The sequence below is a fragment of the Ascidiella aspersa genome, chromosome 8, assembly GCF_963924565.1.
Source record: "Ascidiella aspersa chromosome 8, kaAscAspe10.2, whole genome shotgun sequence".
Taxonomy (NCBI): domain Eukaryota; kingdom Metazoa; phylum Chordata; class Ascidiacea; order Phlebobranchia; family Ascidiidae; genus Ascidiella; species Ascidiella aspersa.
The window spans coordinates 473,022-500,561 of record NC_139454.1 but is presented as its reverse complement, the minus strand read 5'-3'; the positions used below and the strand labels follow the sequence as shown (position 1 = coordinate 500,561).

The 27,540-nt window shown below is 34.8% G+C and overlaps 2 protein-coding genes across 2 annotated transcripts; one reads left to right on the top strand and one right to left on the bottom strand.

Annotated features, from left to right (window-relative positions):
* Positions 1-1,049: 1,049 nt before the first annotated feature.
* On the bottom strand, positions 1,050-4,388 carry LOC146134748 (inositol monophosphatase 1-like). The gene is made up of 7 exons (XM_083395173.1): positions 4,314-4,388; positions 3,828-3,961; positions 3,388-3,492; positions 2,932-3,086; positions 2,441-2,549; positions 1,830-1,981; positions 1,050-1,162 (listed from the first exon to the last, which is right to left on the bottom strand). Exons 1-7 carry the CDS (start codon positions 4,386-4,388, stop codon positions 1,056-1,058), a joined length of 837 nt encoding a protein of 278 aa, XP_083251299.1. The 3' UTR covers positions 1,050-1,055.
* A 391-nt stretch (positions 4,389-4,779) lies between these two features.
* On the top strand, positions 4,780-14,355 carry LOC146134747 (rab proteins geranylgeranyltransferase component A 2-like). Its single transcript, XM_083395614.1, has 14 exons — positions 4,780-4,871; positions 6,267-6,428; positions 7,272-7,371; positions 7,592-7,973; positions 8,453-8,610; positions 9,258-9,343; positions 9,602-9,824; positions 10,291-10,394; positions 10,565-10,701; positions 11,589-11,682; positions 12,386-12,493; positions 13,081-13,232; positions 13,769-14,188; positions 14,314-14,355. The coding sequence occupies exons 1-14, from the start codon at positions 4,823-4,825 to the stop codon at positions 14,353-14,355; spliced, it is 2,217 nt and encodes a 738-aa protein (XP_083251740.1). The 5' UTR covers positions 4,780-4,822.
* Positions 14,356-27,540: the final 13,185 nt, after the last annotated feature.

Sequence of the window (27,540 nt, the reverse complement as noted above, 5' to 3'; positions counted from 1 at the left end):
ATTATTAAAACCAGTATACTCTTGATCCTGAACGATATTATTTGCAAACAACAAAAACGTAATTGTGAACAAACTGTTTCACAAGCAGAAAAATAAACCAAAATTATTTTAATGAAAACAACCCTAATGGCTGAACTCCAATTAAGTTATTTTGATTTAAAAAGAGTGATTTATAACAAAACTGCTTAAATGATCTGCTTGTCCAGATTTTAAGTAAATATTTCTCAACTCTGTGTCGCCGCTTAACATGATTGGGTCACCGACTGCAGTAGTCCATCACGCGCTGAGGTTTATTAAGCTTAGTTTTAAGCGATATTTCTCGAATCTTCACCAACGCTAAGTATTTGAGGGCGCCGCGAAAAAAAGGTTTAGAAACACTGCTTTAAACACTTTGACCTGATGAATCACGGTTGTGCGAAAGCTTGTCGAGAATTCAATACAATTTGTCTTTATGCAGTGCCACCTGATTACCCTGTTTAGAATTAGACAAATACGACAATTTACAAAGACTGCTTTCAACAAATCCTTGAATATTGCACGGACACCAGCAAATATGAATTCAGTTGAAACTTTTATTTCGATCAATGTATATTCTGCGTACTGCACTTAGCGGATGTTAATAGATTTAAAAGAAATAAAGTTGCATACATAATACAAAACACGTCATAGAGAATTTAGCTTAAATATAATTCCATTTAAACCGGAACATTCTTACGTTTTTTATGTGCAAAAATATAACTTATTGCCTGGACAGGCTAACTTCGTTTTAAACATTTGATATACCGGCACCTACAGTGAAACTAACCTTAACACCAGAATCGTATTTGGGAAATCGGAATAAACGGATTACTGGAAAATAAGCGTTTGTGCAAATTACAAACAGAGAACTAAATGAATAAAATTGTGCAATTACATTTTCATAACAAAATAAATCTCGAAAAAATGCTGTTTGGTCTGTAGTCATGGCTGAAATACCTACAATGATTTGGCTTTGCGTTGTACCGATACTAACGCCCTGGTATCGTGCGCGATTTATCGTACAACCCAACAGCTGGTTAATCCCTCGGTAGTTCGGTTTGAATGAGCTTCGGCGAAATACTGGAAGCGATTTGTGAATTGCAAGCTGCGATCAATCTCCTGGACATCAAGTCGAGAGGGCCGCCTGTAATGTAAGTTGTAGTTTATTCCTATTTGTGTGAAGGCAAAACGAAACGCTTTCAATGTGCCCACTTTTCATTAAAATTACCCTTTTGATTCGCTCAATTTGTAATCTGCATGTTAAAAGTTTAGTTATGTTTCCATCTCCGTAGTTCTCTTTGTCTCATGCTACTTTGTTGAATTACATTCTGTTCGGGCATCCTGATTTAAATTCAAGTGTTGTAACCACGTGATTTTGAAATGAAAAAGTCAATCGTAAAAATACTCAAGTCTAAGTCAAATCTTTTCGAATATATAACAAGTTAAGTTCCAGACAATTTTGATTCCTTGTCATAAAAATAAAACGTTTTAACCGAATATGAGCAATAACTTAGTAAAAAATAACAAAAGCGGATATTGCACGCAAATTGTTTTATAACCCAATGTAATAAAAAAAAATCCTAAATAAAAACGAAGACATTTGTCCAAATTACTTAATTCAAGTCAAGTCATTTGAAAATAGTGACTCAATTCATTGAATGGATTAATCAATAAGAAATAAAAGCATGTACCAAGTGTATCACGCAGCACAAAAATGTTAAGCTGCATTGGATATTTTGCAAGGATGCTTTTATATTTCAGCTCACACAACCAGGAAACGTAGTTAAACAAAGATCTTTACTAAAGATGACCTGTTGTGTCAACTGAAACACCGCCAGCTTCATCGAGTATGAGCGATGCAGCGCAATAATCCCAGCAGTGGATTCCAAACTCATAGTACGCCTCTGCTTGTCCACTTGCAACCGCGCAAATGTTCAGGGCTGCCGAGCCCATGTTGTGGATTCTACATGACATATTGTTTTGGAAAATATTTACCCATGTACCAGTTGTCATGTTAGGTTTACATATCAAACGACTTATTTTAAAGTGTTTTTTTTTACTACCGGTATTAAAAATCAATTCACGTTCAAGTGATCTTTCTCTTTACTTGAAAAAAAAAATTTTTGTGAATTTTTAAATCATATTTAGTTAGTCCAAGCCGAAATTTTGCACTTTTTACGCTCAAAACGTCATATTTTTTTCAGATTTTAAAAAATAAAAAAATCCTTCACACAAATAAATACAAGCCATTCTGTTAATTTTTTTTTTCTGTGGTATTTAATCAAGGTTCCCCATTTTTAAAGATTATATATTTATCTTTAGTTGCTGAGAATAAACAAACAATAAAACATAAAAACTGGGTTGTAACATCAATAAAAAGTCATTATATTATCTAAGCAACATAAGGGTCCACCAAACTTACGAATGCACAGGGGTGGAAATGATAGCTCGCAGGTTGGCGAACACAGTGTCCATATGCTCCTTTTCTCTCGATGAACCAAACTCGGCCAAAATCAGGGACTTGCGTAAATCTGAATAGAAAATGTTTGTTCCTAAATTGATGTTTTCTCAAAAAACTTTCAAAATGACCACATTTATTTTAAATGCTCCCAAAATGCCACATACTTGTGTATGAGCTTTGATATTCTTTTTATGTCTAATAACAACCTCCAGTCATGATCTTAAGATTTATTTAAAGTGTCAACAAAATTCTACCTTGTCCTACTTCTGAATGGATTTTTATTCCACGTCTAACTACAACCTCCAGCTATTATATATCAAACTTAAATAACATTTTCACCTTTTCAATAAAACAATTTGCAGGTGGTGTGCGAATATAAAGTTAGGATGCAGAGGAAAAATTTGTTTACAGGCAAAGTGGATTTTACGAAAGTTCATAGTAACGCAGTTTACCTTTTTCAGTTGATACTTTGATTGGATTTCCGTTGCAGAAAGCCCCACGACCTTTAATGGCTGAATACATCTCATCTCGGATTGGATTGTAAACAACGCCAATCGTTCTCTCTTTGTTAACGCAAAAACCAAGACACACAGCTACGTACGGAAACCTTATTCATGGTTAAAATGGTTAAAATACATCTAATAACATTATTTTTAAATTTAAAACTGATGAGGCAACTGTAAATCGTAAAGTTGTAATAGCATATGGTGGATATTTTCAAGCCACGTATTGCATGTTGATAAATTATAAGACACCCCTATAACTGGATTGCTGAATATCCAAGTTATTTTAATTACTTGGGTGGAGTACAGGCTTCAGTGTTGGAGCCGGACTCAACTAAATCTTACTTTTGCCAAGGTCGGACCCGGGTTTAGTTTTTTACATCCCTGGTTAGAATCAACTTTTACCTGTGGACGAAGTTTGTTGTCCCGTCAACTGGGTCAACAATCCACGTCGGATTGTCGGTTAAATCACACTTTGCTCCACCAGCGACTGACTCTTCCCCAATAAATCTGCAAGAAAAACATTTTGAATTTCAGCTCAATATTAGGATACCTAAACATTCTTACTGTTAAGTTACAATACGCCGACTGCAAACACAAAACAAAATGCTTTAAATTTGTGTGTTTTTTATGATATTTAAAAATGGCCTAAATTTAAAGTTGTTTGCTTTTAAATTTATAACGCACAAAGTATTGATAAAGTAGTTGCATATGTTTTACCACCTTGCATTATAATCAAAATAATAATAATTTGTGTAAAAAAATTTACAAAGCAAAGTAATTGTTTACATATTGTAATCAGATATTTTTTTAAAACTAAATATTTCATCATCATTTGAACTTACTTATGAGAAGGATATTTGTCTTTAATTTCTTGAATGATGATTGCTTCAACCTGTTGGTCAGTTTCTGTCACAAGATCCGTGTCGCACGATTTTGTCACAACGTTCTTGTCTTGCAAAAAAGCATCAGCAATTTTCTGCAAGTAAAGTGCTGCATTAATTGAATGCATTTAACCTGAAAAATAGCTTTTAGTGAAATCGAAACGTCTAAATTTGTTGTTATATTTTTTCCAGTGCTGTTTGGTCTGTTAAAAAACTAAAAAAATACATCGAGATTTTGAACTTTTACACGAGCTTTCCATACTTTCACAGTGGCCAACAGAAAATGAATCGGGCTAAATTTGCAGGCGGGCTAAATTTCACACAAAAATGATCAGGTCATATGTCTGCATAAAGTGCATCTAAGGATTATATTGCTTTGTCTGCAAACTCTGCAGGATTTCACAAAATATTTACTCTTAACTTTAATAAGCAAAAATAACAATAAACCTTTCCAACTTTTCTTGCCAGGTTTTCACCGAATTCCAGGATTTCTTTCAAGTTTATTTGATCTGAAGAGGCCATCTCTAAAGGTCTAATTTTAATGTGTTGTTATCAATATTTTGAAAGAAATACAAAGTTAAACTTAATTTGGGGATTTTATTTCAACTTACTCAGCTTTAATTTGCCACCAGAGGCAGTGTTGAGTAATCAGCTGATAAAAATAAAAACAAGAACGTCAAGTTTCGTAGCAAACCATAATAATCGTGGATAGAATGGTTAACAGCTTCATTTTTCTGCAATTGATGACTTTATGTTGAGAGAGAGATGTTAGATGTTTAATTTAACAAAAATGACAAAGTTAGGTCAGTGATAACTTTTTACTTCTCGAAATAGTTTCCAATGTTGGTCATGCATGAGAGATTTTAGCAACAACAGATTTTCATGAGGTTTTTGTGTTTTACTAAAATAAAATATTTTTCTAGTTTTAAGCATTTATAAGAAATAATAAAATTAAGATGGACGACGCATTGCCCGAAGAATTCGACGTTGTGATTATAGGAACAGGTAAATATCGAAGTTTTGTCCTAAATTCAGTTTTCCGTTCGTATTAAAGAGACAGATTCACTTTATTTAAATAATTCCAAGTTTAAGGTGGGCGGTGGCTAGGTCAACTCATACATCACTTAGTGATTACTCATTACACATTTGAATTAAAGTTGGGGTAGAAGTTAGTGTTGGGGTTTGGATGGTGGTGTAGGGGACGTCTTATTGTTTGTTCTTATTTGAAACTAAGTTTTACAACCAGCTTTGTAACATGACCCAAACGCGGTCCTGTCACCGTAAAACATTGCGTAAAGTAACACAGAGATGTTATTTCTATTCAGTCAACACGCCTCTACTAAACGATTCTATGGTGAAGCACCAGATTGGAAACTTTGGATTTATTGCGGGGGAGACGATTTTGCAGCTTGAAATTGTGCGGCTGTAATAACATTATTTGTAAAATTTGCATTTTTAGCGACTGACCGCATTTTCTGTTGATTTTACATGAAATGTGCGGCTATGACCGTGGCTGAGCGGGAAACAGGTCTTACTTTCCAACCTGGGTCAAGCACTGTGTTGGAAATAAACTTACTTAACCAAGCGATGTGTACAAAATTTGTTTACATCTGGCCAAACGAGACTTGACTTACTTAACTTAACCAAACTTAACCAGCGCAACTTGATAAAACCGGATTGAATTTTAGCGTACACTAGCATCAGCCACTTCAAACTCAGCGTATGCCCAGTGGTAGTATTAAAATTATTGAGTTTTCCATTTTTTCCATGATTAAATCTCCTTTGTAACATGTTTTATTTTAATTGTTGTCCTGTGTTTATAGATATCCTCAAACAATGCACAATTTCTTAGCTAAAGCAACCCAGAACCTTTTTGTTTTAGCCAATTCCTCCAAACACTTCTGCATGCAATACTTTGTGGCTGCCAAAGATTTGCGCCATTCATGTCAAAATGGATATTTTTTAACTAGACCGGCGACAATTTATGCGAAATAACATCATTGGCTTGGGTTTTGAGCAAGCATTCCCATCTTTGGGAGAAGGCACCAACATGTAATCGGGCCACCATATTTGTGTTTTTCTCGTGATTTGATAGGCTACCTTTAACCATAAATTTGTGTAAAATAATAGTGAGTTAGTATAAAACATTTATCGCAGTCATCAATTTCTTTAAGTTTATTTTAATAATTAATATATGCTTAGTAATTAAATTAATTGAACATTGCATATACTAGCACTTGTCCAACATAGAATAGATATTTAATTAAAAAATTGTAACAAATGAACAAACAATAACAATAGATACAGCCGCAATTGGAAACAATTGTTTACATTTAGTACAAATTGGCAGAAGATTTTAATAAAATAAAACACAAAAGTAATAAAAAATATATTGTTCAGGTCTTGGTGAGTCGGTTATCTCAGGTGCAATATCACGCATCGGCAAATCGGTGTTGCACATCGACCAAAACACCTTCTACGGGAGCTCATGGGCTTCGTTCAACATCAAGGACTTTGAAAAGTTTGTCGTGGATGGACGCTTCGATGAAACACAAAAACCTGGTAAGTTCTTATTGCGAATGTTCAATATTATTGGATTGGAGCCAATACCCCAATGTGGTAGTGTCAGTTCTCCTCTAAGGTTTGTGCCTAGGCTGCAGCAGATTTTGGAAGAATATCTTACTTACTTTTGAGTATAATAATAACGTCACATGGTAGGCCTATCGAATCGCAATTTTTTGCCGAAAATACCGGGGATTGTTATGGAAAACTGTCAGGTATCGAACATCTATTTAATTAAATGCAAAATACCAAATTGTTTCTATGACCAAATTGAACTTATATAAGGTTTTTAAGTTTCCTATCTGTATGTAAAGTTGCCTGGACTGGTGAAGGGTACGACAAAAACCTACCTCATTTCAAACAAGGAAAAAGAGACAAAATTTATAAGCAATCAAAACATTTATTGTCTCATCTCAAAGTCACAAGGTTACCATTTGATGTATTTATGTTTTAAGATTACATACTGTAGATGGCGCCCTCGAGTCACATATTCCCCATTTTCAACGAAATCTTCCACAATAAACGTACAGTGTTCGCCAGTCCAGGCCATTTTACATACAGATACAAATTTTTTTTAAATTTGCACGAAACATTATTTACTTATATTAATTAAAACCTGAAACACAAATGGTAAGTCCTCTGCTGCAAAATTTCAATTCAACCTCTTGTCTGACTGCTACAGCTTTGGTACAGTGACAATTTAAAATGTGGTAGGTTTTTCTGGCGCACCCTGTATTAAAGTATTTTTGTTTCCATTTTTCAACTAATATTCTATCATTGTCTTAAGCAAAACCTATTACAAGTTTACGTAGGCTTTAGTATAATTTATTGAACAATTTTTAGATTTTGATGCGACAACTTTCATTGGAGAAAATGAGTCATTTCTTCCTATTTTGTCACCTCGACAAATTGTAAATGATGGTTGTGCAAAATGCTTCCTCAGGTAATAACTTTTGTAGATTAATTAGTCACTTATCAATCTCAATGTTATGACATGGCTGTAAATAATTTTCTAAAACTCTTATTTTTATCCAAATTTTGTAGTATATGTTTGGTATATTCAAAGGTAAAAAAAAAATAAATTTGTGGACATTGTTTTTAAAGAAAAGTTGTTTTTCTACATCTTAAAATCTGATTTCAACTTAATGTTTTTAAATGAACAGAAAAGCTCCAGTAACCGAAGATACTTTAAACTCACAAGCGTCGAATGATGTCCCGGCATCTACATCTTCCGATGAGAAACAAAATATTTCGTCTGATGTCTCGCAACAAGCAGAAAACGATGAAGAAGCAAATGAAAGAGGCAAATTTGACTCTTGTGGCATCACAAAGCAAGAAATACAGGATGACGGAAAAGCAAAAGGTGATGGAATAAGTGCACAATCGCCTTCCACTCAAGCTACAGATGTTGAGCAAGTGTCCGAAGGAAAAATTGATGAAAAATGCTCGCAAGATGATGAAAAGCAACCAGAAGTGGAACAATTCCCAACTTATGAAAAGTTTTACGAAAACTGGAGGAAATATAATATTGATCTTGCTCCAAAGGTGATGTTTTATTTATCATCATCCCAACCAAATTTGGAGGAACTAGTATTCAGTGTTTTAAACTTGTCATCTTGGAATTAATACCAAGTCAAGTTATAATTAGAGCAAGTCAATTCAAAGTCAATTCCAAGTCATGTCCTTGTCATAAAAAGTGAACATTAAATTGGTAAACTTGTCTAATTATGAGCAATAACAAAATTAAATTAATAAAAACGCAAATACTTCATTTAAACCCAAGTCATTCCTTAAAAAGACTTAAGTCAAGTCATTTGAAAACAGTGACTTTAGTGTTAAATTTTTTCAAAGGTCTTTCGGGCAGATGTCCTGACGAAGTGTTTCGATTGAAAACATTTTTGTAAAAAATAGAACTTTGGTAACTTCTAAAACACAAAAAAATATCTCAACCTCGATATGCAGCCCTAGTAAAAATTTTGCCATGCTTTTTTCGTCTGACTGAGCCTGCTCTCTCCTGCCCTCAGGTGATGTTTTCCAGAGGGAAACTGGTCGAGCTTTTGATCCAATCGAACGTGGCGCGCTATCTCGAGTTCCGCAACCTCACACGAACTTTGACCCTCTTGAGCGGACAAAGTGACCTTCGACCTGTTCCGTGCTCAAGAGCCGACGTCTTCAACAGCAAGTAAGTTGACAAACGCAAGGAAGTAATTTACATCTGCTTATATACAAATTAACAAATGCACAGCTCATGCATGGATTTATTCAGTCAGACATGTTATAACTGGATAGCCGCAAATAGGTGCACTCAGCAATTTTTATTATCCAAACATAAAAAGTCATTTCCCGAAAAGATATTATGTGTTTAAAAGTGTGTCAAACCAGTTTCAGTTTTTCCATGATATAAATAACTAGAATTATTGTCAACCTAGCCAATTTTTATATATGTAGAGGGTGTTGTAATGGACATTTGAATACTTACGTTAAATAACTGCTTAACTGCCACATACAATGGTGTCACTATATTGCAGACAATTCTGTTACAAACAACGAATCTTAACCTATTTAGTACGAATATTAAAGCCTAATAAAAAGTAGGTAAAATTTTGAACATTTCTTATATCTTCTTTATTCATTTTTAACATCATATATAAAATATATAAAGTGATATATAGCCCTAACCCTAAAAATGCCCTACTTCGATTAACTACAATCTCCAGCCATCATGCTCCCAACATATATATACTAGTGTTTGAAAAGGTTATTAAATTAGCTGTGCATAATGTTTTTATTGGAATTAAATGTAATCAACTATAAACACTTGTTTTGCAGATTTGTGTCGATAATTGAAAAGCGGATTCTGATGCGAGTTTTGACTTTGTGTGCAAATTATGAAGCACACCCCGAGGAATATCAAGGTAATCGTGCTTTTCACTTATGTTGTTGTGTTTCCTGAAAGATTTTCTATCCTTGACACTGACTTCTGTTTTCTCATTAAATTTAATAAACCTTCTAAAAATGCCTAGGGTCTTGACTAATTTAAAATGAATAGCTTTCAAGGATTTATATGCATGCAAGGCAGACATTCCAGTTATGTATTTATTTGTGATTTAATCGTGTGTCACCAACTTATTAAAAAATTATTAGATTGTTTTTTTGGGTTTTTTTTTATTAAGATTTCGTTAACAAGCCGTTCGTTGAGTTCCTTGGATCTAAGAAGATGAGTTCCAAAGTCCAAGAGTTTATAGTCCACTCGATCGCTATGATCGACCCGCGAACTTTGACCCTCCAAGGTTTGGAAGCAACTCGCAAATTCCTGCACAGCCTCGGTCGCTATGGCAACAGTGCCTTCTTGTGGCCGATGTATGGGGTTGGGGAGTTACCCCAAGCTTTCTCCAGGTGGGATATATATTATGTATTTTAAATTGCTTTGGTAAAGAATATAGTTGTAAAAACCAGGGCGGTTTTTTTCTTGATGGCTGCTTAGATGCTTTTTTGGAACTCATTTAGAAAATATCCAAATTTTTACCTTTTAATGTGCTTTGGTGAAAAATATAGTTGTTGAGACTTAAACAGTGCTTGATTATTGCAAATGACCAATTTTCAGGCCTTTTCCGATAAAAATTAATACCTTAAAATTGTTTCTGATTTTTTTGTGCTGTTTGTTATATTTAATGAAGTAGGTATTTTCAGCTTAAAAAAAGTTGTTTTTATACATTATTAACTTTTCAAAATAAATTAATACAAAATAAATCACAATGCTTATTACTAGTTAAAAATATTCCAACAATTTTTGTATCGATAACAAAAACAAGTATTGAAACAACTTCCACCATATTAATGTGACACATTCTTCTTGTTCCAGATTAAGCGCAGTTTTTGGGGGAACATTTTGTCTTCGCAGAAATGCAGTTGGCATCGTAACAAACAAAGATAATGGCCATTGTTCTGCCATTGTGGACTCACAAGGTAGAAATATGTTTTTTAAACTTCATCAATTTTCCTAAATTACAAAATTTTAAGTAACACCCCTATGATTTAAATTTATTTTTTATGCTAACTTTGTCTTAAAAGTGCAAGTGTTTAAATTTGTTTGTTATATTATTCTTTGAAGCTTTAAAAATGTTGCTTCGTTTCAGGTCAAAAGATCCGCTGCAAACATCTTATTTTGGATGAGAGCAACGTACCCGACACTTTCCGCCAACAATTTACTTCAAAAGTTTTACGCGCTGTATATGTCACCAATAAATCACTGCTGTCCGCTGACAAAGAACATGTGAGTGTTTATCAGGATTCCATTTGTCACTGTATTTACAAATGCTTAATTTTGTATATTTTTTTTATAATTTGTTTTAAATGAATGGCAAGAAGTTAAGCAAACTATTTTGATTAATGCCTTTAAAACTGTTGTAATTATTAACAATTTAGTAGGAAAATGCATTGAAATAGCTTGAGAAGCTCAACCGCTTCCCACAAAAATCAGTCAGCAAGCTCTAAAACTTATAATATAAATAAAATATGCATTCCGTCATAAACGGATGGCACTGTAAGTTTTATTTGTATATGTAAACTGACGATGCCATCCATTATGGCGAAATGCATATTTTATATGAAAAGTTCTAGGCCAGGTAAACTGGGGTCCATGGATCCCTTAGGGGTCTGTAAATTAGTTTTAGGGAGTCCATGAAGGCCAAATTGAAATATTAGTGTAAATTTAAAAAGTAATCATTTTTTCAAAGAAAGCAGTTTAATTAAAAAAACAATTTATTCTATCACTGATTGTATTAAAACTTCATTTCACTTTCACATTTTTTAGACCTAAATCAACAGATTTATGAAATTCGTTTGTATTGTGACGTCAATTCATGACGTCATTTTTTGAAAAAAATTTTCTATCGTGGTCTACGCAACGTCAAAAAAAATTTTAGGGGTCTGCGTTAAAAAAAGTTTAAGAACCCCTGTTCTAGGCCTTGCTGACGGATTGTTATTTAAAGCCGTTAGCTTCTCAAGCTATTAAAATTTAAAAATCTTTCATCTTCGCATTATGAGTTCTGTTAGGATTCGATTCTGTTGTGGAAACAGATGCTAAGCTGAAACTGTATTGCAATACCTTTCTGCATTTTACTATTTGAAATTCAAAGTTCAGTTTATTTTTCTCATTAGGTTTCTCTGATCACACTACCACCAGATGGCAGCAGAGCATCAGTTCGTTTGATCGAAGTTGGTCCCCAATGCTGCGTGTGCCCAAACAACTTATGTGAGTTTGTGTTTAGTTTTGACAAAAAAAATATTTCTTAGTCCGTTAACAGTGATTTTGAAAAACAGGTCTTTTGAAATATAACAAGTAAGTCCCAGTCAAATCATCATTACTGCATGGCAACTCCAAGTCAAGTCAATGACGCAAAATAAAACCAAAACTGGATAACCTATCCAACAATAAATAATTAATTAATAAGTTAAGTGCAAACTTAATATGTAAAAATGAAGATATCTTCTCGTCCTAATGCACGTTAATGACGACAATGACTTCGAATGGTAGCAAACAGTATAGACTTTCTTGTTAATTTATTGAATTCATTCATTCGAATTAAGAGACTGATGATGTCGTGATCGGCGAAATATATTTCTCTTTTATAAACTAGGACCTATAGTGACTGATTTTGACTGAGACAACAAAGTCTATACTGTTTTGTTAATAAGTTAAATAACCCATTATATAAAATAATGTTGAATACAAACACTTATGTTTCGATCCTTTTGTAAACTTCATAGATATATTTGTTATAATTTATTTAAGTTGTAATGATTAGATCATTTTAATCAAAAACTTATTTTATGTTGCAAAAAATATTACCTTATATTTAAAATATTTTAAAAACCCAACATCTTTACATGTAATGCCCGAAAAGTTTGCCTTTGGTTCGTTACCAACTTTTAACGAAACAAACTGTTATTTTTAGTTCTGGTTCACGCAATGACGTCATCAACAAGTGACGTAACGGAAGGCAAGCTTCCAAGAGAAGTTTTCCAAGAAGTGGAGAAGATATTGTTCAGTGGGACGGCTGAAGGTGAGGTCAGGGGTCAAAGGTGGAACGTGTGACGTCACGCTCTTTCTGAATTGAATAAATATTTTTGCTTTAATTCCAAGACTCTTGGTCAGGCGCCGACCCGGAATCTTTCTTTGGGGACCATACATTTTCCCGACTTGTCACAGATTTACGTCATAACGTGACGTCACAAATTTACGTCATAACGTGATGTCACAAAGTTTTGTCAAAGCGTGACGTCACACAGAAGTAATCTTTAGAATATGACAAAGTTCGTTGATTTTGTTAAAGTTTTAGCTTCTAGAGGTGTTACTTGTAATACAAAAAAAATGTTTTTTTCTTGCGAACAGTTTATTAAGCGGTATTAAATTACATGGCAGAAGAAAAACGAACGAAAATATAAAAGTCAGAGGCCACCAAGTAAGAGGTGACAGACACACGTTGAAAGACTGGCCCGTTTAATTCGAATTGCTGCGAGGTTCTTATTTCCAGTGCAATAATATATTCTGTTGTTTTCGTTGTTTTACCATTATTTTGAACAACATTATTAAAGAAGGCGAATTCTAGACGTATTATCATCCATCAATCACAAAGCGTTTTTTTTTCAGACTTTGACAAAACCTCTCCCAAGCCCGCCATCATGTGGTCAACTTACTTCTCTATGTCCGAGGGAGGAGTGTCACGTGATCAGTTGCCTGGCAACGTACACGTCATCAACGGGCCGGGGAATTCCCTCGGGTTCGACAAAACAATGGAAGAGGTGAGTGGGGGTAACATGGATGACTTGGGGGGTAACATGGGTGACTTGGGGGGTAACATGGGTGACTTGGGGGTTAAATGGGTGACTTGGGGGCAAAGAACATGGGTTTTCGGTTAAAGTTGCGCGATACGGATTCAGAGTTACCAGGTTAAATTTTAAATCATTTTTATTTTGTTTCCAACAACGTCTCACTTGTTGGATAAAGTGGAATTTATAATAAATTACATTACTTCGGCATCCATACCGAAACACTGCTGGAGAACTATAACGATGATTCAATTGGAAATATGCGGCGAAAAAACGAAATTTTTGTCTTGATTTTTCAAAAAGGTTGTGATGTGATGCACAATATGCGTTTTTCAACTTACAACACACCTAAAGTTACCAAAAAGATTACTTTTGAACTTGCTTTTTTTGCACAATTTAAGTAATTAGTATTTTTAGTGGATACTTATTCTCCTTAATACTCGACTGTGATCAATGGCCATTCTATGCCGATTGTGATTCGATAATGGCCATTGTTTGTCGATTGTCAGGCGCGCGAAGTGTTCGAGAAGGTTTGCCCCGACGATGAATTCCTCCCCCGGGCTCCAGACCCCGAACAAATAGTGTACGACGACGAAGGTTACAACACAGAGAGCAACACAGCTCCAAGCGAACAAGAAGGTGGCGGTGACTATGTGGAGGAAACGGAAGCGGCGGAAGAAGGGGAAACTACGGAAGCGGAAATGGTTGAAGAAGGGGAAACTAAGGAAGCGGAAATAGTTGTGGAAGGGGAAACTACGGAAGCGGAAATAGTTGGAGAAGGGAAAACTAATGAAAAAAAGACAACAAAGGAAAATACGGAAACGGAAATAGCGCAAAATCAAGAAACGACAATTAAAACCGTGGAAGAAAAAGAAACGACGGGGGCGGAAAGAAAAGTATCGGAGGAAAACGCTAACCCAGATGAAACTGTAAATAATTGTTTTTTTACGTAAAATGCTTTGAACAGTGACAAGTTTTAGAATAATATCTTTTTGGGGGGTTGTTGCCAATTCTAAATGTGCTTATTTTGTTTAATTCCACGATATTTTTTTAGATAACTGGAACGTCTGACGTGGAGGAAGAAAATCACGCTTGACTTCACACGACACGCACCAGTTCACACGGTCATGGTCTGTTGCATGCGACTAAATGAAGGAAACTGTTGGAAGGAGAAATAATCACCGTTAAGAAGCCAATTGTTACAAAATAAGAAATCTATTGTTCTTGCGAGCACAAGCATTGATAATAATTAATGCTGAAAATACGTTGCACTTAGTTATTTTTTCTAGAACTTTTATTTTTAAACGAAGGAAGGGATAATGCTTAAAATTTTATTGCACGGCTTTATTCTGTATTTACAAACATTTGACAAACAGCGATTGCTTTTCGTAAGGTTTGCCGAAATCAGTCGCATTACTGAGTTTAATTCACCAAGCCGAGTAAAGCGACGAGTATGTCTTCTAATTCGGACTCACAAAACCTCACACATATCTGTGAACATTCTTCTTAGAAGGAAGATGCTTTATTATTACTGCTGTAATCATATCTAAAGTTTGTTCTTCTTTTCGTTCTTTCTTTCCGAAATTTGGCAAAAATGGCAAGATTAACCACACACAATGAATTAATAAACTAAAATACTGAGTGAACAAACTAAAATACTGAGTGAACAAACTAAAATACTGATTGAAACATCATCCGCGATTGAGTTAATTAATCAAAATTGTAAACATTTTTGAGAAAAATATTTATTTCAAATTAACATCCATAAGAAAACCACAAAAACATCGCGCAAAACACTTTTTGCAGAATTCTATTTTTTTTTTCTAATCGTGAAGTTTGAAATAATGAATTGGACGTTGAAACGAACTTCTAGAAGAGATTAGGTGCTCAATATGCCCAGCAGCTACAGTTTGTAGATTTGAATTAAATGTTGTTATTAAACGTTTTTTAATCGCAGATTATATAATATATTGTGATCGTAAATTTCTGTCCTTTCGTGGTAACTTAATGTTCGATGTAGCTGCGTGTTATTTCGTACACGTGTGATTTGTGCATGTTGATAATACAAGCACCAAAACTAAATGACTGACTCGTTGTAATGATTGCGCAGCAGTTAATACTTTAGGTACCTGATTGTGTGCTCTAAACAAAAAAGGAATTGTGAAAATCTTGAATCAACACTTCCAAAGGCACAAATGCAGATATAGCTCAAAAATTTTCCAGCATAGCAGATTGTGTGCACCACATATATTACACTTGAAAGCAAACGCTAAAAACTTCAACTTGGTTAGGTTGGAGTTTGTTGTAAGGATGTCGGTTTCTCAAAATTTGTGAGGTCGGTTAAATTCAATTTTATAGCAAAGAAAAATGGGAATGGAAAAATGCGAACCAGAAAAAACATTTGGGAATAGTGGAGTAAGTAATCTGTTTTTGACAAAAATTATCTAAAATGAAGTGTTATAAAAAGATTTAAACTTAGGAGTTGTTAAAGTATCGAGCGCTAGTTCCAACATCCGCCCACACACAACCTTCAACTAACAGCCGTAAAATTCACAAATGACCTTGAAATCGTGGCTCAAGGACGCCGGGATCTCAAGGGCTGATTTCAGGGGTCAATGGGGCTGTTATGACGTGTCAATCGGATTGGAATCTCAACAAAGCGAGCGTGAAATATTGTATGACGATGGGCAGGTGCAGCGGATCACTATGATCTTATCTCGCTCAAATCTGCTCAAGGTTCCAACACTGTTAGTTAGTGTTTGTAAATCTTTTTGTCTCCTCAGCATAAAATTTTATTTTGCTCAACTATTTGCAACCCAAACCATGATTAAACATTGGAGTATAATGCCTGGAGGTTGTAGATAGAAGTAGAATGAATATCAAAGCCTGTACAGAAGTAGGGGCTTTGTGTGAACGTTCCGAATATCTTTTTATTCATCTGTTAAAAAATGAATAAAGAGTTATTCGATACGTTCACAAAATGCTACCCACTTTTAAAATATTTTTTTCGCAAAAAATCCGCGGCTTTGTTAGCAATTTGTAAGTACAGCATCCTGCACTTTGTTTGTAGTAGGCTACTCAGCGATTAAAAATGTGTGGTGAATAGTTTAGGTCAATCTAAAGAATCTCAGTAACGTAAAGGATTTGTCGCCAAGTCATTTTAAACTGAGGTCATTATCGCTTCGTGGAAATACCTGGATGATACCAATCCCCAGTTCGCATGAAATAATTATCTTAATCCAATCAGATGAAGGAATATCGCTCAATCGGATGACAGCAGACGTTTTTGTTGGGAATTTAGATTTCATGCTTGTCAACAATTCTTGGCGCATTCACTAAATAGCGGATAACACCCGAGACACGCGGCGAATAATTGATTTTAAACGTTGACACACTCAACGGAGAAAAACGCGACTTTTAGTACCGGTAGTGCCTTATTTCGAATTTTTACACTTTCATTAAATTTTTAAGTTTGAAGTTTGTGCCAAACTTGTAGATTATTCGTTATTGTGAAATATATAATTTCAAAAGATTTTGAAGTCTTAATTTTTCGACTAAATTGTTTTTGTTTTCTTGTTCTGTTTTTCAGCCACTGTTATTCCGCGTAAATTCGTGTTGATCTTAAACTAATTCTATTTAAAGAACTAGTTATTCGCGCCTTGTTTCCTTTTTTCGCCCCAACCTTGTTTTTTCGTCTTTTGACTCACTGTATATATACCTTTCTGCAAGGTTACAAGTTTATTGCCCTCAAGAAAATTACCCGGATAGGTTATCGAAACGTCGGTACAGAATACATATTTGTCAGAAGAACCCTCTTTATAATTGATTAAAGAACTTCGTGAAAAAAATGATTTTTCTGAAAGCCCACATATTCTTGTTTTGATTCTCGTTCAAAGTTAAATTGTGCTGCAAGTAAACAAGTCGTTTTGAAACGCTTGAGTCGAGTCATTTATAAAATAACTTCGATCCAGGCCAAAATAAAAGCAAATTAAGTCATTAAGATGAAATGTCTGCAATGATATTTTGTTTCTGCAGCAAATGCCATACTTTTTTCAGCATTTTATGCGTTTTATTAATTAATAGAAACAAACTTTTATTTTGCCCCCCCCCCCTAACATTTCAATATAGAATGACTTCTCGATAGCTGACCCTTTCGTTGTTGTACGATCCTAGTATTGTTATTGTGACGTAACTTAAGCGAGCGGGACTAATTCGAGTCTTTACAGCGTGAAAAATCGCGCGGCGTTTTATCGTTGTTTCGATCTGGGCTAAGAGCGTGAAAATATGCGACACATCTTCCGCTATCAACAACACAACAGAGCCGATGCCAATCATATTCGCTCTAAACCTGGGGCTCTAAACATTTATTGGGCGCGTAACAATTTGTGTTTAGCTGCCACTTCGTTTGCAAACTGCAAGAAGCCGTTACCCATTATTGTTGTCGATCTTAATTACGTAAATCTAAAAATGTTTTACGTTGGCATTCTGTGGGAGTAAACTACCAACAATTGACGTTTCGCCATCTCGGAATATGTGAATGCATTTTAATGTGCTGCGCACAATTAATCGAGAGTTAAACGGTCGGATTCAACTACACCATGACGAAATATCTTCCGATAACAACAACAGAAACTAGACGGGGGTGCGGTTGTTGTATATTTTGTCAGGGGATATATTTTCAGGGCTTAGTGTTTATTTTCAATTTTTACTTTATTTTAATTTTTTTTTTTTTAATTTTTTTTTTAATATTTTGTATTGTGTACTTTATATTATATATTCTGTTTTTCATTTTCCTTAACTTGTTTCTGCAAGCAAAAACAGATATGGGCCGAAAACTTCCCCACTTAAAATATGCCTTTGATGCGAAAGGGGTTCAAATATGGCGTAGAATTTGGGGAATGATCGAAACATATATTTGATAAATAGAATTTACTTAGATAATGCATATGGCTATTTTATTAAATTTTGACCAGCTTACGTGTTTGAAAATCAAATATTATCATTCTCTTAAAGACTAAAAATGGTTTAACGCCTATGGTTTGCTATACTTTTGCAAACTTTCACTAGGTAATTTTTTACCATAGCTTGGTCCGAGCAATCACTGTTAAAACAGGCTTTAAATCTGTCGTTTCAAACAATATGAAAAACACTATTACGTGCCTAATACGCAAACTATTAAATCGAAAGTTTTGCTAGATAAGTTTAGGCCTGATGTTGGTATGCTGGTTGGAGCAAGATGCACAACAGGTGCTAACAGAGAGGCGTAGACTGCCTTAAGATTTCGCATTTAAACTTGCGGCGGTAAATACACCCTATTGACACTTAATTATTAGGCGAAGCTTATCGCGAAGTAATTGGTCGCCCCAAAAAATGCTGACGCCGCATTTAAAGCAAGCATTATAAATGTGTCGCCGATATTCTGCCTTGAACATCCCTACTCGAAATGCTTCCCTCCGTTAATTGTACGGTGGGTGAAACTTTATTCACGGCCTTACCTCTTTGTGTATTACCGCGACAATACGATGAAATACGATTTGGAGAATATTAGAAACATCGTATTTGGAGAATATTTGCTATTTGCACCTGTTCTGTATGTTACTCCAATCCAACATATCTACACACAATTATAAGTTGTGTATAATAATATAATAACTTATGGCTTTGAAGCGAAGGGGATTCAAATATGGCGTAGATTTTGGCAAATGATCGAAACATACATTTGATCAATAAAAATTTACGTAGATAATGCTTACGGCCATGTTATTACATTTTGGTCAGCTAGCATGTTTAAAAAGTCAATATTTTCATTCTCTCTAAATGATTTAACGTCTATGGTTTGCTATACTTTTTCCAACTTTTACTGTGTAAATTTTTACCATGCCTTGGTCTGAGCAATCACTGTTGAAACAGAGTTTAAATCTGTAGTTTTTAGCAATATGCAAACACGTTTATGTGCCTAATAAGCCACGTTTTATATTGAAAGTTTTGCCAATTTAAATCCAATAAACGCAAGATTTATTTATTTATGACGCCATGTTATGACGTAGCTTTGTAACGTCGTCGTTAAGAATGCGTTAAACTTAAGCTTTTTGTTGTTGCGGCCCTTGTATAATTATATTTGCTTAGACCTGGTGTTGATATGTTTGAATGGTGCAACAATTACAACATGTGCTAACAGAGATGTGTACACTGCCTGTAGGATTCGCATTTAAATTTGCGGTGGTAAAATATTTTGTGTTGTAAGAGCAATAGGTTTTTTTACTTAGAGAGGCTTCTTTATGAAAGGCAAGTCGCATGTGCATAGTTTTACTAGGCAAGCCACTTCCAACACAAATGTTGCACGCGCGGGACAATAGGGCGCAGCAGGGATGCCAGCAGCCGCCTCGTCGCGACGCGAGCTGGACAAAGCAAGCGAATATGAACGAATTCTGTATGAAAGTTTTTCTGCTGCTAGATGGCTGTCGTTAGCTACAAAGTGCTAAAACGCAATATTTCAGGTTTTTACCCCCCAAGCAAAGGCCCCTGGGAGTGCAGCCTCATAAACTTTTACAAAGCACCTACATACCACTCTACGCCATGTCTGAAAATTTGAAGGTTCTACGATGTCTACTTTTTCTATAAAGCTTCGGACAAAACTCGGTCTGAAACAAACCATAGGAAACCAAAAAAGACTAGACGGGGGTGCGGTTGTTGTATATTTTGTCAGGGGATATATTTTCAGGGCTTAGTGTTTATTTTCAATTTTTACTTTATTTTAATTTTTTTTTTTTTTAATTTTTTTTTTAATATTTTGTATTGTGTACTTTATATTATATATTTTGTTTTTCATTTTCCTTAACTTGTTTCTGCAAGCAAAAACAGATATGGGCCGAAAACTTCCCCACTTAAAATATGCCTTTGATGCGAAAGGGGTTCAAATATGGCGTAGAATTTGGGGAATGATCGAAACATATATTTGATAAATAGAATTTACTTAGATAATGCATATGGCTATTTTATTAAATTTTGACCAGCTTACGTGTTTGAAAATCAAATATTATCATTCTCTTAAAGACTAAAAATGGTTTAACGCCTATGGTTTGCTATACTTTTGCAAACTTTCACTAGGTAATTTTTTACCATAGCTTGGTCCGAGCAATCACTGTTAAAACAGGCTTTAAATCTGTCGTTTCAAACAATATGAAAAACACTATTACGTGCCTAATACGCAAACTATTAAATCGAAAGTTTTGCTAGACAAGTTTAGGCCTGATGTTGGTATGCTGGTTGGAGCAAGATGCACAACAGGTGCTAACAGAGAGGCGTAGACTGCCTTAAGATTTCGCATTTAAACTTGCGGCGGTAAATACACCCTATTGACACTTAATTATTAGGCGAAGCTTATCGCGAAGTAATTGGTCGCCCCAAAAAATGCTGACGCCGCATTTAAAGCAAGCATTATAAATGTGTCGCCGATATTCTGCCTTGAACATCCCTACTCGAAATGCTTCCCTCCGTTAATTGTACGGTGGGTGAAACTTTATTCACGGCCTTACCTCTTTGTGTATTACCGCGACAATACGATGAAATACGATTTGGAGAATATTAGAAACATCGTATTTGGAGAATATTTGCTATTTGCACCTGTTCTGTATGTTACTCCAATCCAACATATCTACACACAATTATAAGTTGTGTATAATAATATAATAACTTATGGCTTTGAAGCGAAGGGGATTCAAATATGGCGTAGATTTTGGCAAATGATCGAAACATACATTTGATCAATAAAAATTTACGTAGATAATGCTTACGGCCATGTTATTACATTTTGGTCAGCTAGCATGTTTAAAAAGTCAATATTTTCATTCTCTCTAAATGATTTAACGTCTATGGTTTGCTATACTTTTTCCAACTTTTACTGTGTAAATTTTTACCATGCCTTGGTCTGAGCAATCACTGTTGAAACAGAGTTTAAATCTGTAGTTTTGAGCAATATGCAAACACGTTTATGTGCCTAATAAGCCACGTTTTATATTGAAAGTTTTGCCAATTTAAATCCAATAAACGCAAGATTTATTTATTTATGACGCCATGTTATGACGTAGCTTTGTAACGTCGTCGTTAAGAATGCGTTAAACTTAAGCTTTTTGTTGTTGCGGCCCTTGTATAATTATATTTGCTTAGACCTGGTGTTGATATGTTTGAATGGTGCAAACAATTACAACATGTGCTAACAGAGATGTGTACACTGCCTGTAGGATTCGCATTTAAATTTGCGGTGGTAAAATATTTTGTGTTGTAAGAGCAATAGGTTTTTTTACTTAGAGAGGCCTCTTTATGCAAGGCAAGTCGCATGTGCTTAGTTTTACTAGGCAAGCCACTTCCAACACAAATGTTGCACGCGCGGGACAATAGGGCGCAGCAGGGATGCCAGCAGCCGCCTCGTCGCGACGCGAGCTGGACAAAGCAAGCGAATATGAACGAATTCTGTATGAAAGTTTTTCTGCTGCTAGATGGCTGTCGTTAGCTACAAAGTGCTAAAACGCAATATTTCAGGTTTTTACCCCCCAAGCAAAGGCCCCTGGGAGTGCAGCCTCATAAACTTTTACAAAGCACCTACATACCACTCTACGCCATGTCTGAAAATTTGAAGGTTCTACGATGGCTACTTTTTCTATAAAGCTTCGGACAAAACTCGGTCTGAAACAAACCATAGGAAACCATAGGAAACCATAGGAAACCATAGGAAACCATAGGAAACCATAGGAAACCAAAAAAGAACTAGACGGGGGTGCGGTTGTTGTATATTTTGTCAGGGGATATATTTTCAGGGCTTAGTGTTTATTTTCAATTTTTACTTTATTTTAATTTTTTTTTTTTTAATTTTTTTTTTAATATTTTGTATTGTGTACTTTATATTATATATTTTGTTTTTCATTTTCCTTAACTTGTTTCTGCAAGCAAAAACAGATATGGGCCGAAAACTTCCCCACTTAAAATATGCCTTTGATGCGAAAGTGGTTCAAATATGGCGTAGAATTTGGGGAATGATCGAAACATATATTTGATAAATAGAATTTACTTAGATAATGCATATGGCTATTTTATTAAATTTTGACCAGCTTACGTGTTTGAAAATCAAATATTATCATTCTCTTAAAGACTAAAAATGGTTTAACGCCTATGGTTTGCTATACTTTTGCAAACTTTCACTAGGTAATTTTTTACCATAGCTTGGTCCGAGCAATCACTGTTAAAACAGGCTTTAAATCTGTCGTTTCAAACAATATGAAAAACACTATTACGTGCCTAATACGCAAACTATTAAATCGAAAGTTTTGCTAGATAAGTTTAGGCCTGATGTTGGTATGCTGGTTGGAGCAAGATGTACAACAGGTGCTAACAGAGAGGCGTAGACTGCCTTAAGATTTCGCATTTAAACTTGCGGCGGTAAATACACCCTATTGACACTTAATTATTAGGCGAAGCTTATCGCGAAGTAATTGGTCGCCCCAAAAAATGCTGACGCCGCATTTAAAGCAAGCAGTATAAATGTGTCGCTGATATTCTGCCTTGAACATCCCTACTCGAAATGCTTCCCTCCGTTAATTGTACGGTGGGTGAAACTTTATTCACGGCCTTACCTCTTTGTGTATTACCGCGACAATACGATGAAATACGATTTGGAGAATATTGGAAACATCGTATTTGGAGAATATTTGCTATTTGCACCTGTTCTGTATGTTACTCCAATCCAACATATCTACACACAATTATAAGTTGTGTATAATAATATAATAACTTATGGCTTTGAAGCGAAGGGGGTTCAAATATGGCGTAGATTTTGGCAAATGATCGAAACATACATTTGATCAATAAAAATTTACGTAGATAATGCTTACGGCCATGTTATTACATTTTGGTCAGCTAGCATGTTTAAAAAGTCAATATTTTCATTCTCTCTAAATGATTTAACGTTTATGGTTTGCTATACTTTTTCCAACTTTTACTGTGTAAATTTTTACCATGCCTTGGTCTGAGTAATCACTGTTGAAACAGAGTTTAAATCTGTAGTTTTGAGCAATATGCAAACACGTTTATGTGCCTAATAAGCCACGTTTTATATTGAAAGTTTTGCCAATTTAAATCCAATAAACGCAAGATTTATTTATTTATGACGCCATGTTATGACGTAGCTTTGTAACGTCGTCGTTAAGAATGCGTTAAACTTAAGCTTTTTGTTGTTGCGGCCCTTGTATAATTATATTTGCTTAGACCTGGTGTTGATATGTTTGAATGGTGCAACAATTACAACATGTGCTAACAGAGATGTGTACACTGCCTGTAGGATTCGCATTTAAATTTGCGGTGGTAAAATATTTTGTGTTGTAAGAGCAATAGGTTTTTTTACTTAGAGAGGCCTCTTTATGAAAGGCAAGTCGCATGTGCATAGTTTTACTAGGCAAGCCACTTCCAACACAAATGTTGCACGCGCGGGACAATAGGGCGCAGCAGGGATGCCAGCAGCCGCCTCGTCGCGACGCGAGCTGGACAAAGCAAGCGAATGTGAACGAATTCTGTATGAAAGTTTTTCTGCTGCTAGATGGCTGTCGTTAGCTACAAAGTGCTAAAACGCAATATTTCAGGTTTTTACCCCCCAAGCAAAGGCCCCTGGGAGTGCAGCCTCATAAACTTTTACAAAGCACCTACATACCACTCTACGCCATGTCTGAAAATTTGAAGGTTCTACGATGTCTACTTTTTCTATAAAGCTTCGGACAAAAAGCGGTCTGAAACATACCATAGGAAACCAAAAAAGAATAGCGGCAAAAACAAGATATGTCCCGAAAATAAATTTTCGGCCCATATAATAACGGCAAAAACAAGATATGTCCCGAAAATAAATTTTCGGCCCATATAAATAGCGGCAAAAACAAGATATGTCCCGAAAATAAATTTTCGGCCCATATAATGAACAGACGCTAATCTTTTGCTCTGAACCTGTCGTTATCAATCTTTACCGGCAAACCGGTTTCAACCCGGCTTCTAAAATCTTGTTTTTTTAATTTGCTTTAGTTTGTAAAAAAAACAAAAAAAAACGTTTTTATCTAGCCCTAACACCACAACACAGGTATTAGTTGGTTTGATAACGAAATTACAATGTGCTTTAGTATTATTATTAGCCAACCATTTTATCTTGTTTTCTATTTTTCCGTGGCACGCAGTTTGAGAATCATTGTCAAAGTGTCTTAAACAACCTTACTAAGTTGGGTCTATTTGGGCCTGGGGGTTAAAAAACACCTTTCAACATTAGAGATTGCACAACGCTAGCTGCTGGTTTTAGATTATTTATGGGCCGATTCTAGAGTCCCACCTTTTATAAGTGATGCTTCAATTCATTTCTCAGTCACATTACTGAAGATGATACAAGTTCGTATCGAAACGTCTTGATCAAGATGATGTCGATCTACTCGACCTTTTTGGCTTGACAAATTATATTTCCTCACAATGTTGAAAGTTGACTTGTTTAAGAATAACTGAAGTGAACGCTTCAAAATTATTAAGTTTCCCTATATTTTTTCTGTTAAATAATAAAATACATTTTAAAATTGTCAAAAATATTTTTAAGCCTGGTGAACTGATATAAAATTGAGTCATGTAATATGTGTGGGCATATACTGTGGTCATTTCTATTGAATGATTACTGAGCAACTATTACAAAATACTTATGATATTATACCAAATACCTTCGGAAAGGCTGTTTCAAAATCTATCGCCTAATCAGGTTGTAGTATTTTTAGGCTGTTTTGCTCCATTCTTGCTTGATGCCGCATATTTTCGCCAGCCCAACAAACTTATATACATAGTTAGGAGATTTGCTTTTTCCTTCTCTCAATAATCCCATCTGTTCACCACCACAAAATGGCGGCCAAACTGTGTAAAAGGGAAGTCGTGTTGGTTGATAGCATCAATGCGGCTGTGAGGAAATAAACAAGACAAGTCAAGGTGGTTATTTGCAATCCTATCTCGGTCTAATGACACCTTAGGGACAAGATACACTCAAGGAATATAACTTCGTGCTGTGGTCGTCTTCTCTAAGTGCAAGTTCATTCCTGGGACAAATGTTTTTGCGAGGAAGCTTGTTATTAAGCCACGTGTTGTGTTATTGAGTGCCGTGATTTTCTCTTGCAAAGCGATTTTCTCCTCACTTCTGCAGCTGCCAACAAGTAGAACCACAACTAACTTCTCTTGTTTAACATGATTTCTGCAACATTCTGCAAATAGTTGACAAGTTTAGACCTTTTTGGGAGAATTTTATTCTTATGTCGAGAATTATTTTTATGGGTTCTAAACGAAACTATTCAATTTTTTTTTACTTTTCATGGTTTGTTATCTTTAAAATAAAACCCGTAAATTGTTAGGGCTTTAAATGTATTGTTTAAGTTGAAATTAATTCGCTGTTAGATTTATTACAAACAAGTTGATCACAATTCAGTTTTGTTCGCTTACCTTCTTTTTTTAATTTATAAATGTTTTGTATTCGGTAATTTTCAGGACAATAGATGAATGGTTTAAGGTAAAATTGATTGAATTTAAAATCATTTACCCCAGGAACTTTATTAAAAATGTGTTTTTTTTTGGATAAAATTCCAAAAAACTGTTTGGTCACGTATCCTTTGAATATACAAAGTTTTTGTACAAATTTTCAAAGCATGTATTTTCTTAGATTAAGACGGCTATACAATTATGTATTTTCACATCGTCAGTAATGTTTTTATACGCGGGCCGATAATTGCCATTAAAATTCAATGTATCCATTACATCCTCCATTCTCGAAAAGAACATTAAAAAAAAAACATGACGAAAAATGTCACTCAACTTCTTGTGTTTTATTTACCTTCAGTTTCTCCATGAAATGTCCCGTGTTTTTTTATGATAATAATTTATGATCAATATACTTATGTACACTATGCACGGATCTGAGAAAATCGACAGCAGGATGTTTCGATACAAACTTGTATCATCTTCAGATATCTTTAGACAAAATTTATGACCATCTGTGGAAATACGAGAGTCGAAGAAAACAACTTAAAAACTGCGCTAATTTAACCAACCCAGAACCTTCAGTGTGTCTGGAACAATTTTTATTGATATCAAAGCCTCATTTTGCTTTATGAGAGAAAGCGGGCAATTTTAGTATCGAATGTCGATTCGATGCTTATTTCGTTGAAAAGCACTGTGATAACTGTATCTTGGAGTGGGAGTTTAACTCTAGAGATTAAATCTAGAAGATATTTTTATAAAAGTCGGTCAGACATCTAAAGTCATTTTTTATGTTTTTTTGTTTTTTTAATCTCTCTATTCAAGCATTCTGAGGAATATTATTTGGAGTGATATGTTTCACCTTTAAAAGCGTCCGATTACAAAAGTGCCATAAATCCTTATATAATGTTCCAAGAATAAACTGAAATAGTTTAATTATTGTCAAGAGAAAAAAGCATAAATTATTTTACGTCACTGTATTGAATATACAAAAATTGATATATTTTTAAAATTAGTCACGCTCAGTAACAAAAATACGCAAATAATTATTTCACACGACCACTTAACTATCGATACTTCCAGATAAACCCAATTTTATTTGCTGCTGTCCTGTTTTTTCACAAAATATCCACATTTGTATAAAAAATCGGTTAACGAAATAAAAAAATATAATAATAACTTTCAATTAAACAAATTGAAAAAAAAAATCAAAAAAAAAATACTTAAACCATGTTTGAAGCAAATTCCTTCAAACCGTTGTGATCGAAGCCAACAGAAAGAGCTTGAGTTTGCTGGCGGCAAGTGAACAATTTGCCTTTTTCGTGCTTTTCACTATAAAGTGGCTACCCCGCTTCATTCGCACAACTAGTTGTTCAGGTAGGTTGAGCTGAAGCCGGCGCTCGCTGCTGTAAGTTGAAACGTAAACAAAAGCATTGGAGCAAGAATTGTTGGAGTTTATAGGACTCAGTAAGGACGTACAGAAGTAGGTTGCATTTTGTGACTGTTTCAAATAATTCTTAAGTTATTGGCTGGAGGTTGTAGTTAGAATGAATATCAAAGCTACCACAAAGTAGGAAGCGTTTTGAGCGAGAATTGTTTTTAGAACTTTAGGTATGCTGCCTGTTGTTGTTTACCTGTTAATCTTATTTTTTATTAATAAAAAGTTTTTTGGAATAAAAATGATAAAGAGAAGCTAAATTAGAAAACAACCACCTGCTAAAAATATCTTTTTTTGATGACGTGTTGTTTTTTTATT

Bases quoted from the DNA above. Each gene is read 5' to 3' on its own strand.
- LOC146134748 (XM_083395173.1), bottom strand. From the start codon at position 4,388: ATGGCCTCTTCAGATCAAATAAACTTGAAAGAAATCCTGGAATTCGGT. The intron at 3,493-3,827 runs GTAAGTTCAAAT...TTTTTCTTGCAG, and splicing joins GACAAATATCCTTCTCATAA to ATTTATTGGGGAAGAGTCAG. The intron at 2,550-2,931 runs GTAAACTGCGTT...TTTTCTATTCAG, and splicing joins CAAAGTATCAACTGAAAAAG to ATTTACGCAAGTCCCTGATT.
- LOC146134747 (XM_083395614.1), top strand. From the start codon at position 4,823: ATGGACGACGCATTGCCCGAAGAATTCGACGTTGTGATTATAGGAACA. The intron at 9,825-10,290 runs GTGGGATATATA...TTCTTGTTCCAG, and splicing joins TTACCCCAAGCTTTCTCCAG to ATTAAGCGCAGTTTTTGGGG. The intron at 10,395-10,564 runs GTAGAAATATGT...GCTTCGTTTCAG, and splicing joins TGCCATTGTGGACTCACAAG to GTCAAAAGATCCGCTGCAAA.